The sequence below is a fragment of the Pogona vitticeps genome, chromosome 1 (assembly GCF_051106095.1).
Source record: "Pogona vitticeps strain Pit_001003342236 chromosome 1, PviZW2.1, whole genome shotgun sequence".
Lineage (NCBI taxonomy): Eukaryota > Metazoa > Chordata > Lepidosauria > Squamata > Agamidae > Pogona > Pogona vitticeps.
In genome coordinates, this window is record NC_135783.1 from 329204385 (window position 1) to 329220932 (window position 16548).

The 16548-nt window shown below is 36.2% G+C and overlaps 1 protein-coding gene across 16 annotated transcripts in view; it reads right to left on the reverse strand.

The window, feature by feature from the left end:
- Positions 1 to 16548, reverse strand: part of EML5 (EMAP like 5) — a 108083-nt gene that overhangs the window by 45279 nt on the left and 46256 nt on the right. For 15 of the 16 annotated variants that reach the window (XR_013540786.1, XR_013540785.1, XR_013540787.1 and 12 more), the window contains 10 exons: positions 15437 to 15623; positions 12718 to 12823; positions 8745 to 8838; positions 8116 to 8216; positions 7609 to 7811; positions 5497 to 5608; positions 5060 to 5187; positions 3568 to 3709; positions 1662 to 1814; positions 494 to 625 (listed from right to left, as the gene is read on the reverse strand). Coding sequence is in view for 7 of the 16 variants with exons in the window: in XM_072986532.2 (XP_072842633.2) it covers positions 494 to 625; positions 1662 to 1814; positions 3568 to 3709; positions 5060 to 5187; positions 5497 to 5608; positions 7609 to 7811; positions 8116 to 8216; positions 8745 to 8838; positions 12718 to 12823; positions 15437 to 15623 (1358 nt within the window). In the remaining 9 variants the exon portion in view is untranslated. The remainder of the gene's footprint in view (positions 1 to 493; positions 626 to 1661; positions 1815 to 3567; positions 3710 to 5059; positions 5188 to 5496; positions 5609 to 7608; positions 7812 to 8115; positions 8217 to 8744; positions 8839 to 12717; positions 12824 to 15436; positions 15624 to 16548) is intronic. The other variant, XM_072986531.2, reaches the window with a different exon arrangement.

Sequence of the window (16548 nt, forward strand, 5' to 3'; positions counted from 1 at the left end):
GAGATATTTTATTTATTTATTTATTTATTTATTTATTTATTTATTTATTTATTTATTTATTTATTTATTTATTTATTTATTTATTTATTTTAATTTAATTTAATTTAATTTAATTTAATTTAATTTATATGCCACCCACTCTACCCAAAGGTCACCATTCCTTTGGAAACAGTGCAGAAAAACTATATTTTTATTAGATTCTTGATATTCAATTAACAGTTTATAAGCTCTAGGCCAAAATCCTGTGCTTAAAATTACTATGCTAAAGTTAGCAGCAATTAGATCATTTGCATCAACTGAACATTGATAAGTCACCTTGTGTCCTCTTATGTGGAAAAAGGCAGCTTATAAATGAGACTAAATAAATAAATAAACTTATAGAAGAGATGACTCAATAAATCCCCACTTATTCAATAGATCTACTGTAGTCCAATTTGCTATGCCAAGCAACAGGATTTCAGCTTCTCTGCTTTGTGGCAGCTGCAATTCTTACCTCTTATATCCCAGTCCATGTGCGTTATATAACTGGAAGCTCCTTTGCAGATTCCAACTCGTTTACTGCTCATTACATTGTAAATATCTACAAAACTGTCATATGATGCTACAGCCAAGTACTTCCCAGCACCTAAAACATAACAGTAAGGAGATAGATTTTCAGTATTTGACAGTTAAACAACCTGATTTACTGCTTATTAATATAATCATCAGAGCTGAAGGAGAACCTATGGATCATCAAGGAGGCACACTGGGAAACTGAACTCTCAACCTCTGGCTCCACAGCCAGATGCCTATACCATTAAGCTATCCAGCAGTTCTTCATGAAATCTTTGCTAATTTCATTTCACTAATTCAGTTTTACTTGGAAAAATGGGGAAAGAAGGCATAATTCCGACAAAATGATGCCTTTCTGTACAGAAAATATGCAAAGATTTGCACTAACAAAACCAGATGAAATGTGGTCAGGACTGCAGATCCAGATACATTACTTACATATGGTAATATTAAGCAAAATGGTGTCAAGTATTACACCAAACTGCTGCTAGTGAATAAGTCAAGACTTTTATTCTTCATCAATTACTAGTCACATAATACAAGTGTCTTCCTCTTAACTTGTGGCAATTTGTCACTGCAATTTATGCCACTTGATTTGCAATAGTCTACATTAGTTAATAGGATTCCAGACTGCATCTACTGCCACACAGAGAGAGACTACAATTCTAAAATACACACAGACTACAACATGCTAACCTAAGGACAAAACCCATCAAATTCAGTGGCAATTTGTTCAAAACAAGCATATACAATGTCGTATACAAGACTGCACTAACAAATTACACAATCCTATTAATATACCACACAAAATATTTCCCCAAATCTGAAGTTCCTTCTTTTACCTACCAATACTATTTTTTCAATATTCTAAAATTAATTTTATTAATGATTAAAACAAATAATTTGTAGCAGAGTGCTCACTGGATGATTAAAACAAATAACTTGTAGCAGAGTGTTCCCTGGGCACGGCTACAACTGAATGGTAGAGCACATGCTTTGTATGCAAAAAGTCCAAATCCATGGCATCTCCAGGCAGCATTAAGAAACATGTATCTACCAACCCAAGAACAATCAACTCAGGCGGATCTAATGTGTAAGTGATGACTTACCAGGAGCAAAACGTATCTCTGAAATAACATCCTTCCTATGATGAAAAGAAACAAGATCTTCCAGAGTGTCTGAATTCACTATTAAGAAACTTCCATCATTGAGACCTACTGCCAATGCCTTTCCATCAGGAGAAAAACAGCAACATCTCCCCCCTGCAAATATAGAGACATAATTTGGTTTCAAACGGAAGATATTCAACACAGCAAAAGATATACCTTAACCAAATTCACGAACTGCAACACTAAAGGGGTAATTTATGCTACCAGGTGTCTTTGCAACAAACTATGTGGGAAAAACATCTAGACTTAAAATCTTTAAAATTCATATAGAGGAACACATAAGCAATATCAGAAACAAAAAAAATTAGAACTCCCCTTGTTGTAGGTGACCATGGAGCAAAGGAAGGAATGATGTGGGTGATCACAGAACAAAGGGAGGGCAATTAGCCTTCAGAGAGAGAAAAAACAAAGGTCTACAACAGATGTCCGAGCCAGCGGAGTTACAAGAGATGCCCTGAGAACTCTTTTCATTAACATAGCACAATTACACAGAATATTGAAAGAATTCAGATAGGACACTAGTTACCTAATCACCACTTAGGATTGGCCGGAGAAAGTCTTTGAACTTATGCTCTAACTCTAACGGAAAAGGCAGAATGAATAAATTACCCCGCCTGCTGGCAGCTGTGACTTCTCTGCCAGGAGAGTTTGCTCTCACTGAAAACAGATAACAGCTAGCAGCCCTGGGCAGAAGCTTCCCACACCTTGTAAGTCACTTTATTCAGCATAACCATTAAGAAAGAGATCTAAAATTCTGGATCCTAGAAGTTGTCCTCATACATAATGAAAAGGCTTTTCTTAAAAAAGAAACTGACTGGATTTTAAGGTTAAATTCTTTATCTCCTTCTGGTCTCAGTGATGATACAAACTATATTCCCTTGCTGTAGTTTCATATTATTTCCCTCATTTTCAAAGGGTAATTTTCGAAGGGTAATTAGCCAAGGAAGGCTAACATGCTAGTTCGACCTTGTACACAGCTGTGTAGTCTTTTATTTATAAAACTGTTCTTCTGCCGGCAGGGCACCATTTATCCAAAAAGGAGTGAGAGATTGTCCACAAAATATCCTCAGAGACAAATTCTACATAAGCATAATATCAGTGGTATGTAACCTGACTTCTTAGGTTTACTCATAAATAATTGTTACTCTTCCTGTAAATCACTTTTAACACTTAATGTAAACTATTACAATTATATTAATGCATTAATGCTAGCACAAAATGTTTTCTAAAATGTCTTATATGTTGTCCCAGTCAAATGAGTAGCTCATATATGTGCTCTTTCTGTTTTATTTATTATATTATAGCCCCTGAAGAAGGCTAAAAGTGCAATAGCCGAAACGTGTTGGGCTTATCTTTGAATAAAGTATTGATACCCATTTTACATCCTGGGACTACCATCTCTTCTTGCTTGACAGCTTCAAATGGAAGGAAACAATTTTGCTATTCAGTAACAACAACTGTTACCATTCTGGAAACTCCTCTAAGGTACAGAATAGAACTCTTTAAAATTATAATAACATACACATTCCTTCACTAAAACATATTCCTGGTGTTATTTCTTTGAAGCATGTGTTATTTGCTGCTTGACACATTCTTATACAATAACAGTAAAACAGTTAATGTTTTCAGTCTGGCATTTACCCATTCTCTCCTCCAAGGCAAACTGCATCTCAAACTCAGTACCGTTTACCTACAACATTTAAATTTTTTTAAGTCTTTTGAACTTGTTTCTGTCCGAAAAGCTGACAAACCAACAGTTGTCTATTTAAGTCTATTAGAATTTAATTACTGTAAACATAAAAATCTCTATAAGATTAGGTAAACAAACAAACAAACTAAATCTTACCCTTCTTCAGTTTCCGAACAGCTAGCATGCAATGGCTTGGAGAGAGATCCCATATTCTTAAGGTTTTATCATCACTGACAGTGGCACAAATAGGTAAATGAGGGTGAGTAGCTAAACCCCAAACTTCTCCTTCCATATGACCCTGCAGAAACAGATTCAATTTCATTTGCTATATTACAAAACAGAATAAAGAAGTTATTTTTTAAAATACAGGAAAGAAGGAAGAAGAAAACCGGATCAGTCATACTGGCAATGATCATGGAGTATACCCAACATTGCCAAAGTGGAATTGTGCTCACATAACAGAATTTCCCCTTTCCCTCACAATTTTTCACCTGCTCAAATCAGCCCCCAAGCCCTCCTCCATTGTCTTGAGACTTGAGAGACATGTACCCGCTATGGAGAAACAGAGTAATTTGTTTCACTGTTAATGTTCCTTGAGGGGGGAATGCTAATTGCATTCTATCCTTCATTTTAGGGTTGAACATATTTTTATTTTTACAACATCACCCCAAAGGCAGTGAGGCTCAGAGAGAGTGATGGCTCCAAGTTCCACAGCCAACTGAAATCTGAAGCTTGGTTTCACTAATCCTAATTTAGCACTCCAACTGTTTTACTACAAGAGATATACTTTTTCTAATTTGACTAGCTTTTTGACACTAAGATGAGACCCATTGGTTTAGCTTTACCTTTATGGGGAGCCAGAGGGTGGGAGTTCAGTTTCCCACCGGGCCTTCTTGACAAGGGCTAGACTCCATGATCCATAGGGTCCCTTCCAGCTCTGCAGTTCTAAGATGATGGGAGGTGACTGGATCTCACCTGTATATGTGCTTCCATCTCTCAAACAGTTATTTATTTTACTAATACTGTTTTGTGATGTACTCTATTAGGGACATGGTGGCGCTGCAGGTTAAACCGCAAAGCCCCTGGGCTGCAAGGCTGAAAGATCAGCAGTTCAATTCCACGCAACGTTGTTTGTCCCAGCTCCTGCCAACCTAGCAGTTCAAAACCATATAAATGTGAGTAGATAAATAGGTGCCACCATGGTGGGAAGGTCACAATGTTCCGTGTCTAGTCATGCTGGCCACATGACCATGGAAACTGTCTATGGACAAACACTGGCTCTATGGCTTGGAAACCAGGATGAGAACTGCCCCCTAGAGTCAGACACACCTGGACAATTTATCAAGTGGACAAATGTACTCTATTTTACTGTGTTATATTGTGTACTCTATTTTAATATTGTTCCTGGGAGTTTATGAAAAGTGAGATATAAGCCTAATTGACTACATTAAATTAAATCATATAAAATCAAATCATATTAAATTAAATTATGTGTATACACAGTCACAAGCTTATCATACTTATCTTTATTTGCTGGTATTTTATATTACTGAGGGTGAAGTACTATTCTAAAAGCATGTTTTAATACTTCAAAATCTAAAGTATTTTTTTTACAAATCAGAAGTTTCTAGTTAATATTTACACTTACCTGAACCAGCAAAGTTACTGGCCCACTTTTATCCACTTCTAGTATTTCACCATTTTTTGTCCCTACTAAAATATGACCATGTCCTAAAGATATGGCACGGATAGAAGGGTTATCTTCTAAAAGGAGACCTAAACAGGGAATATTAATATATAAGAATTCAGTATTAAAGGCAATCAAATTATGTTTATAAGTAAAACTGCATCATTGTTGCTCACTGGTGCATTTATTATTCTGCTGTTCATGTGTAATAGAAATACATGAGTAGACACATAAGGAATTTTTCTTCTCCATTCTTGACCTTTTATCTGATGATTACTGCAAGGTCTAAATGAACTGTTCTAATCTGAAATCATCTTCTTTCCTTGTTTTTATGAAAGGTCTGCACTGTAAGCTAAAATCGATGCACTACAAATTAAGTAAATAGATCTTCAAATTACCTTTGGAGCCAGGAGCCAAGGCAGCTCTTTTGATTGCATATGTTTTGAGACACCGTTCAAAGGTGTCATCCCAAAGAGCCACAATTCCATCTTTGCCTCCAGTCACAAATCCCTTAAAAATTAGAAAACAAATAAATAGAAAACATTAGAAAATAGGAAAACAATTGTACTGTATTGCCAACATCAGTGCTTCGCTTCACTTCAGTTTGTTTGTCTTTTGTCCCACTTCTGCACCTTTAAAGACGATTTCTGTAACTGTCACCACTGAATATGCTGAATGTAAACTGGACTGAATTCAAGAGAACTGTGAACATCAAAGATAAATTTATATAGGCTTAAGCACTGATAATCAAACCTGCTGATTTCCACACCTATAAAAGACACTCCTATTACAATCATACTCCAGTAAATCACAGGAGATTCAAAGGACCATACCATTAGTTCTAGGGAGTTTTCTATTATAGGGTAGCATCCAAAACAAACAAGCAAGCAAAAATAAACAACATGTTTTGGCAGATACATTTATATAATGTTTAGCCCTATTCTAATAATGTTTGACCTCAGGCTTGCCACATCCTTAGGCATTACAAGAGAGTTGTGCAACTTCAGCATGAGGCCTGTTGCCCAGCTTGGCTGCTATCTTGGGAGCTGCACTCCCAATGATCGGGGCCAAAGTGGGAAAAATACTGCCAAAGCTAATTAACTTTTCAAATTACTTTTCAATGAATAAATAGTACTAAATAATGAATTTATTGATTGATTTGTCAAATAATAAAGTTATTTGTACATTTCCTTAATTCAAATGAAAAAACAGGAACTCTGCACCTCATATAAGATTTTATTTTTTTAGTTCATTTTTCAATTCATAAACTATCATGGATGCTTTGAAAATCAAAATCACTGTAATAAGCTGACGCATTAAATAAAGCTGGTTCACTAACTAACCTTTTTCTGTATAGAATAAAGCTATTTCAAACACTGATAGTGAGGTTAATAAACCAACGCTAAGTACGACGGCGGCACCAGCTACAGTAGCATGAGTGCAGCTCTGTGATTCTCTGATGCTTAAATTGCCCCTAAACATCAAGACATGTAGCAATAAGAATATTTTTCCAAAGCACAAAGAAAAAAATATTCCCAGATGCATAGTTCAGATGAAGCTTCTCATAAGTTTTAGTGGCCTCTGAAAAAAAGTAAAAATAGGGAGACCCTAGAATGCTATGGGCCGAAAACAGGCAAATACCATGTTTCCCTGAAAATAAGAGAGGGTCTTATATTAATTTTTGCTCCAAAAGCACATTAGAGCTTATTTTCAGGGGTTGTTTTATTTTTTTCATGTACAACAATCTACATTTACTCTAATACAATCATGTCATCTTCTTCTGGTTTCTGCACAATAGTGGAGGGCAGGGTTTCACTTAACTGGCGGTTATTTGGGGGGGGGTAGGGTTTATATTATGAGCATCCTGAAAAATCATACTAGGGCTTATTTTCAAACTAGGTCTTATTTTTGGGGAAACAGGGTATATGCTTGCCTTCTAAATGACATAAGAGGACATTTTGAACAAAACCAAACAACTAAATAAAATAAAACAAAATTATAGGGTGTTAAGGCCCCTTTTAAGCCCCTGGGATGCTACATGTTTTATTTTGCTCATACCTGCATTTAAAGAAAAGTCATTTCTTTAGGATAAAATTAGCAAGCATCAAATATTTGTGAGAACCTAAAGAAAAAAATGGCACTATTTGCTTGTGAAATATTTATCAGTTTTTTACAGTTTCGCTTGAACCCTGCAAATGTGAATGGGCCTGCCTTACATATCATTTTATGATTGCTTCCCATCAACAATGTTACTAAGATGCATTTGCCAAACCTGTTCATAGAAAGTTAAATTTGAGAAAGAAAGAAAGAAAGAAAGAAAGAAAGAAAGAAAGAAAGAAAGAAAGAAAGAAAGAAAGAAAGAAAGAAAGAAAGAAAGAAAGAAAGAAAGAAAGAAAGAAAGAAAGAAAGAAAGAAAGGCACCCTGAGGCTTGCCAAAACTCTTAAGCATTCTTAAAGCAATTTTGAACAAAAGCATTATCATTTGTATTCAACTAGTATTCATCACTCACTTTTTCTAGTGCATGCATACTGAACACTGGGCCATCATGTGCTTTTACAGTCTTTACAAGGAACAGATCTCTCCATATACACACATCTCCAGTTGATGTTCCGGAGAAGGCCATCTCTTCTGTCCAGCCATAAACGGCACACATCATTGTATCAATCTTCCCCATAGGACCCACATAGCCCTTTTTTCCAATCAGACCACCTCCTTAAGTTAAAGGGGGAGGAGACAAAAAATTACTACACATCCACTGAACATAATCTTCTAAAAGACCATGCAGAACAATTTCAAAATCAAACCCATTATACATTTTAATCCAATGAATTACATTTAACTGATTATTTGTTTTTACTTCCTCTACCTATAAAACATATGGTAATATTTTTATATGATTTATCTGTAACACAAATGTCCACAGAATCGGGCATCCTTGTTCAGCCATTGCATATTCTGATGAATGATAATTAGGATGTTTTTTCCAAATAATACAGCAATGTTTTACTATTTTTACCTGCTCTTCGCCAGAATTTCATGTGTTTAATTCCAGCTGTAATGAGTTTATCAGGCATGAAGGGATTAATCTTAACAACAAAGATCTTGTCTTTGCTCCCCCTAGAATAAAATACCAAATATTTTTAGTTTGATATGGAAAGACGTTTTTATCAAAGGCAACAAAGTTAAGAGAAAACAAGATCTTCACGCAACACCCAAGGAGTCACAATCCTACTGAATCTTTCTGTACACACAAGTCAATCTCCACTTAACCACTAGGAGGTGAACTGGATGCACAATGTGCAATCAAGAAAAAGCCAGGTACACAACAACTACAGCCTAGGAAACAGGGAAGATCGCTTGCACAACTGTCCTTGTGTTACTGCCTCAAGCGACAGGATTCTGGTCAATGTCTTCTGAAGTACTTAGAGATAATTCCATGAAATAAGAAAAACAGGAAAACAAAAAAAAAGATCAATTTAATTTTCAAAAGCTTGAGTTTATGTTCTATTTTTTTCTGCAAATGTAATAGAAAGGATGAAGCAATGCAATACATGCAAACATTTATTGAGTAAGTGTCTCGAACCAAAAAAAAATCAATATAATACAGTTTTATTTCTTTTCTTCCAATATATAATTAACTTCTACCTTGCTGCTGAAAGCTTCTCTCCTTTTCTCCAGTCCCAGAGAACAATAGTATGATTGTCATCTATTCCAACTGAGGTTAGCCGTTTTCCATCAGCTGTAAAAAGAACATCTATCTAAATGTTGCCATATTAGTTGTGGTAGAACTAAACAGAAATAAGGCATTTTCCATCAGATAACTGTAACGAGTTTTACTGTGGAAATAATAAATTTAGAAGAAACAGTATGGCTGTTACAGTGAGGCAAGATATAACACAAGCAGTCAAGGGCTATAATGCACAATCTGACTGAATAATATCAATCACTAGAATACCAATAGAGCTATTTCAAGATACAAAGACATATCAAAACTGTAACAAGTATATGCCAACAAGCAGTGCTTTTTTTCTGGATAAAAAGGTACTGAAACTCTTGGATTACTTTTCCTTGGGAACAGACTGTGATTAAATTGTAATGAAGAATATTTAAACAGTAGACAAGCACATTATATTATATTATATTATATTATATTATATTATATTATATTATATTATATTATATTATATTATATTATATGAGAACTGCTGGATAGCTAGGTGGTTTCGTTGGCAGTTCGATTCCTCCCTGATCCTCCTTGACAGGGGCTGGACTTGATGATCCATAGAGTCCCTTCCAGCTCTGGTGTTCTAAGATTATTATTAAATTATATTGAAGTGTGAGGATCTGGAAGGGCAGCAATAAAGGAGCAAGAAGGGATCCTTAAATTTATTTATTTAGTTAGTTAGTTATTTAATTTATATCCCGCCCATTTAGACCGAAGTCTGCTCTGGGCGGCTAACAACAATATTAAAATAAAATAAAACAACAATATTAATACACTAGAGGATGGCAAAATAAGTTAGGTATCAATATGAGGGAAGGCCTGTCTTAAAAGCCAGGTCTTACGTCGGCTCTTAAAAACGCCCAGCAAGCGAGCCAGACAAATTTCGGGGGGAGGGGGAAGAGATTGTTCCAGAGCTGAGGGGCCACTGCCAAGAAGGCCCAATTCCTTGTTCTTTCTCTTCAGGCCTCCCTTGGCATTAAGCCCCTCAGCCACCCCTCCTGCCTAAAGTGAGTGATACAGGTAGATCTAGGTGGGAGAAAGCGTTCCGCCAGATATTGAGGTCCCAAACCATTTAGGGCTTTACATGTCATCATTAATACTTTGAAATGAATGCAAAAATGAACAGGTAGCCAATGCAATGTCGCCAGAGTGGGGGAGATATGTTGATGTTTTCTCACCCTAGTAAGAAATCTGGCTGCCGCATTCTGCACCATTTGAATCTTCCGCATCAGTCTCAAAGGTAGCCCCACACAGAGCGCATTACAGTAGTCTAATCTCGAGACAAGCATATGAACCAAAGTGGTGAGGGCCCTGATATCAAGATAGGGACCCAGCTGGGCAATCCACCAAAGATCTAAGTAGGCGGTGCGGACCACTAACGCTACCTGGGTTTCCATGGTAAGCACTGGATCAATATGTACCCCCAAGCTGTGAACCTCAGTCTTTGTGGTGAGAGTCACCCCCCCAAAAAGTGAGGGAGTTTCCCAAACCACCGATGTCTGGGCTACCCACCCTCAGGACTTCCATCTTGTCCAGGTTCAGCCTTAAATGTACAGATGTATAGAGTGTGTGTGTGTGTGTTCAGTCGTTTAGTCGTGTCCGACTCTTCGTGACCCCATAGACCAGAACACGCCAGGCCCTCCTGTCTTCTACTGCCTCCCGGAGTTGTGTCAGGTTCATGTTGGTTGCTTCGCAGTCACTGTCCAGCCATCTCATCCTCGGTCGTCCCCTTCTCCTCTTGCCATCACACCTTCTTACATTCCAGGTTCCTATGCAGTATTTTTCTTTGCAGCATTGGATTTTCCTTTCACTTCCAGGCGTGTCCACAGCTGAGCATCCTCTCGGCTTTGGCCCAACCACTTCATTAGCTCTGGAGCTACTTGTACTTGTCCTCCACTCTTCCTCAGTAGCATGTTGGACGCCTTCTGACCTGAGGGGCCCATCTTCCAGTGTCATATCTTTTAGCCTTTTGTTTCTGATCAAGGGGCATTCTTGGCAAAGATACTGGAGTGGCTTGCCATTTCCTACTCCAGGTGGATTGCGTTTAGTCGGAACTCTCCACTATGTCCTGTCCGTCTTGGGTGTCCCTGCACGGCATAGCCCATAGCTTCTCTGAGTTACTCAAGCCCCTTCGCCATGACAAGGCAGCAAGTCTATAATCCATACTATAACATTCCTGAGTTCTATGTATGGATGTAAAATTTGGACAGCAGAAAAAGCCACCAGGAAAAAAAAATCAAAATATTGTGTTCAGGGACAGCTTTATGGATACAATTGACCACCAGGAAGAAGTGAGTTAGGTAACTGATTGTGGAGCCAAAAACTGGGAGTTCCCAAAAGAAGAGCCAACCTGTGTAGCCCTTGGCAAGTGCACAACCCAAAGATGTCCTCAGAAGAAGAGAACCACTTACAACTACTCTCCACCTAGAAAACCTTGGAAACAGTCACCATATGTCAGACTTGACCTGAGGGCATACAATTATGATTAAAGTAAATGAAGACTAAACTCTTACTAGAAACTAAGATGATTAAATTGAGGCTATTATACACAATAATATTGTATCATGAGAAGACAAGATTGACTGGAAAAGACAACAATGCTAGGAAGAGTGGAAGGCAATAGGGGAAAAAATATCAAACATGAGGTGGAATGACTCAATAAGGAAGTTATTTATTTACTAAAGTTGTGGCCTTTAGTTTACAACTCCTAAGAAGGGTGTAAATGAGAGGATGTTTTTGGAGCTTTTCAATTTAATTAATTAAATAACTAAATAAATGGAGAATTGAACTCCCAACTTCTGGCTCCACAGCCAGATACCTAAACCATTAAGCTATCCAGTTCAATCTACATAAAGAGCTAATATGGAATGTTTTCTTGCTGATTTTACTAAAAATTAAGTGCTAAATTTATTTTTCCTTTGCTTAGCTGTTTTCTTGGCAGCTTTCATATTGATGTTGTTGGGAAGCTTGTGCAGTCTATAGCTCTTTGTGCATGTTTGTTTGTTTGTTTGTTGCAGTTGTGTGTAAGAGCCATAAATATATTCTATGCAACATTTAAAATTTTTAACAATATCTATTTTAATCTGTAACAGGTAACTTAAAATAAATTTATATCATTTAAGTTCATCTTGTCTAGTTATCTAATAATTCAAATATTTTAACCTATTGTAACACTCGTAAATCTCATGAAAGAGATGGTTATTGACTGTATTAATAAACTGAACTGAACATAAGAAGTTGACAAGAAATTTAGCCAGAATTTCTAGAACTCTTGCTCCTAATCAAAGAAGAAGGTTCACTGGATTTGAATACAGAAAGCTATCACAATTTGAAAATATATGACAGTATAAAAATCAGCATGTGCCTGGGGAACACTGTCTGTTCTGATCTTGATATCTTCATTTTGCAGGGAGCTATTATTGACTTGCCTCAACCCGCTTGGCAGTGGTCTGCCAAGTAATACTATTCTTATGATAGCCACAACATATTACAAAGGTACTGAAAATAAAAGTTGTGGATTCCAATCAGAAAGAATGTATTAAACACATCCATCAAGAAAGCAATGAAAATATTGTAGTGGAGATCATAGAACAAAATGTTCATGCTCTCATAGGTTTGTAGCTGAAGAGAAAGTACATCACATAAATCTAATGGTTTATTGTTGTCTTTCATGATTGACTGATGTGTAGGTGCAGGTGTGACTGTACAACAGCAAAAGCACAATTATAAGGTGTTAAAGGATAGCTTTTAAATATCTGATTCTCATTACACATAAGAGCAAAATATTCAGTTGTACATCTACCAGTGTTAAAGAGAAATACTCAAAATAGATCAAGCATGCTGTATCACATTTGAAATTTTTTTAAATTTAAATAAATGACTGGTCATAAATACCTGAAAAGTCAACAGCACAAACACCATATTGGTGATAGCCCTTTAACACTGACAGTGGCTTGATTGTCTCTGTATCCCAAACATGGATAGAGCAATCCCGACCAACCTCAAACAAAAAAGATTAAACTCATTAATTCCTGTATGAATATAGGCATATTTCAAAATAATTTTAACTTAAATATAAAATTACATCATTGTTAAAATGAAAACCCAAGTGGACTAACAAAAACAACAACAATAACATATTTCAGTTTTCACTTTTCTTTCAAATGTTTATAACACTCTCCAGATCTGGATACAATGACCAGGATTCTGTGGTACACTTCTGCTGAATCGTCTATTTCCAGCTGAATTAGTAGTACACACACACCCTCCTCCTACAGTCCATCTCTCCCCCACATAACATAACAGTTCCGTTCTGGAAGTCTAGGAAACTCTCTATAACAAAGTCTTTGACACAAAGGAGGACAGGAGTGGTAAAGAAGAAAGTCCATTGGATTCCAAAGCACATAATTGGATCTTGATCTTCACAGAAAATATGATTAAAAATAGAGTAATGAGTTCTATCCTCTTCCAGTTGTTAGCTTTATATATACAACCATAAGTAAACCTACAGAAGATCTCTTTGTCATACCTAGTCCTTATTTACATTTTAGTATATACTTGCTGGGTCACACTAGCAGTCTTTGATTTTAGCCTAAATTCAGTACTCTCTGTGCTTATAACAAAATTCTTATCTCTGTCATATCACCAGATATGCTTTCCCAATGTTTGTCCTTCTTTCTACTTAATATCTTAAGTCAATTCTACCTATATTATCAAGTTCTATCAACAGATCTGAAAAGTCTGCAGGTATGTTTTCAGACTTGCCTTTACCACTTTTTACTAGATGCCATAATATGAAGCAGAGATCGTAAGTACTGGGATTCTGCTTAAATCCAGCTAATTTCTTCTAAAGAAATCCAATTCTTGCAAGTTTTAAAACCATGGCCCTGGCTTGCAAGAGCTGAACAGGACTATAAATGACAAGACCTTTCAAAGGCAACTGCTTCGTAGGTCACCATAATGTAAGCAACTTGACGACATACAACAACAATAATTTTTGGAGAAAATTTCCATGTTTAAAGACCTTTTCAGGTGTGAATTAATACAGTTTCCTGTTAATACAGTTTCTCTGTCATCACTTTCTTCACACATTGCTTGTACATAGGCTCAGCAAGTAAGCAAGAACCAGATTTTTCCAGGATTCTTGTACATATGTTAACCCTAAACATGAGTAGGGACTTCTATTCTACACAAGCTTCTCGCCTCCTCTGTCCATAAAGAAAGTGATGATAGAGAATATAGTGGTTATATCATCTCCTTTAAGGGTGCTGAAGATACTGGATTTATAAACTCCTTAAATAAGGCTTAATTGGTCAATGATTTCAGAATTGTTTTTAACTTTTAAACATTAGACAAAAATGGTATGATTCAGGTTTGATCATGCTCAGGGTAGACCCAATGACCAGCATCCTGCTGATGTTGGGTGGAGTGTAAAATTCTACCTCCACAGCTTCTTGTCTTCCAATTGAAGAAGCAGGAGATTGCTCCACTGAAATCAAAACTGCTTACATTTGCACAAGGAAATACTCAAATCTCTGCAATCAAATTCTGAAGGAATCTAACTGCTTGGAGTCAATGAAGAGGATTCTTCCCACTAATTTCAAGTGGTCTACATTAATATACAATGAATATCTGTATTCAACCTAATATTGTCAAGATCCATTTAGTATCACAAAATATATTATTAATAATCATGAACAGGTGAAGTAAAAGGGGCACTGCTGGTGTGCAATTTTTTTTATAAAGCATGATATTATACTCTCTATGCTTATAACAAAATTCTTATCTCTGTCATATCACCAGATATGCTTTCCCAATGTTTGTCCTCCTTTCTACTTAATATCTTAAGTACTTCCTTGTTTTGCTTTTAAATGAACCCTTTTTAGCTTTAAAGTATTTCTATAAAACATTCAAAATCACATTTTGCCATTATTAGCATCACGTACTTTCTAGTTATGATTCTGAATACTCCTGTACACTTCAGGTATTTTATAAACACTGGGCTGTATCCAATTATGTCATTCAACTTGTTCAAGGGCTTTTAAGCTTTTACTGGGAGAGGCAATTTTAAGTAATTCCCTTCCTCCTTACAGTCTGCTGTGCCCCCTCAAAATAGATGATTGGTTGACTTCCAGAAGAGCATGAAAGGTAGTAAGAGATGCAGAGGGGAAATAGGGTTGCTTCTCCTCCTCCTCCATCAGTAGAAGCATCCATAAGCAAGACTTCTTCACCAAAACAAAAATGTCTTCCATTTATAAAAATAAACCAGAGGAAGTAGCCCACTGGCTAACAGCAGTACTGATGTCCAAATGGAAGCACTGACATATTGTAAGACTATGTACATGCACCTGCTTCAGCATTATTTCATATATAGCTACATTATAAGCAATGACATGGAGAAATTCCAACACTACTATATGCTACTCCTCTTTACAAAAGAAAACATGGCATTTCCTGCAGGAAAATGTAATGACACATGCAATACAGCATCACTACAAGCTTACATAACATTTTTCGATCAAATGCTTTTAAGTGATACATACTATGACACATATTCAGTCATAGACCCACTAAAATAACACTGGAATTCTAGTTCCCCAAATACTAATCCTACCTGGCCTGTTGCCACATAGTCCTTTAAAGGATGAATAGCAAGACACAGAATGTCATCATCATGACCCATATAAAAGCGCTGGGTGTTCTGCTGCCGATTGTATACTACACCCACTGCTGCAACATGGTACACAATTTCACCAGTCTGGGTATAAAATAAATTACTCCGACAGTCATAGCCTCTGTAACTAACAAAACAGTTCTGCATTAAGACTACATGCATCACTACACAGTACAATCAAATAAACATTTTTAAGTTTTTACATTACATGTGATTAAATTAGATCTCATCAATAATTTGTTTTCAACTAACAATTGTAAAAGGCAAAAAGCATTGCAGTGACAAAAATGTCAATGTCTGTTGAGTTTTGGGGAAGAAAGATTATGACTATTACAGAAAACCTTTTAGAATTCTTAGCTCAACCATGTGGCCTCCTTTTACTTCTTTCCTGGAACTCAAAATAATTTTTTTTAAAAAAATTAGTATCTGGTACAAGAATGTTTCAGAAGACTATGAGTTTAGTACACAGAGACACAAAATACTATTAATCGGTGTTAACTCTCTCAGGCAAGTTATTATAAACTAACATTAATCTACAATTTCAATAAAAATACAAACTCTATTGTTTTACTAATCCTCCCTAACAAATGCTAGCACCAAATGGAGAAAAACCTAAAGCCCGTCTCTCTCTCTCTCTCTCTCTCTCTCTCTCTCTCTCTCTCTGTGTGTGTGTGTGTGTGTGTGTGTGTGTGTAGAAAATGGTGGTTAACTTCATTAAAGTATTTAAAGCTAAGAAAAAAGAGTATAAAGAGGTATCTTACATAATTAAAAGGCAATATTAAAGCTAAGAATTATACAAATAGTTTTAAAAATGCCACTCTGAGAATTGGAAAACACAAAAATAGAAAAATAAGTACTGAAAGCACAGTAATCTTAACACTTGAGCCAGCTCATATGGGAGATACAGCTTTTGAGATTGCTTGGACCCGGACCATTTAGGGCTTTATTTAGGTTTAAATCTTTATATATTAATTAAACAGCAAACTAGATACTGTACTAGGAAATATTTGACCGAATCTTCTTTTAAAATAAAAGGTCAATATAGGTGGGGC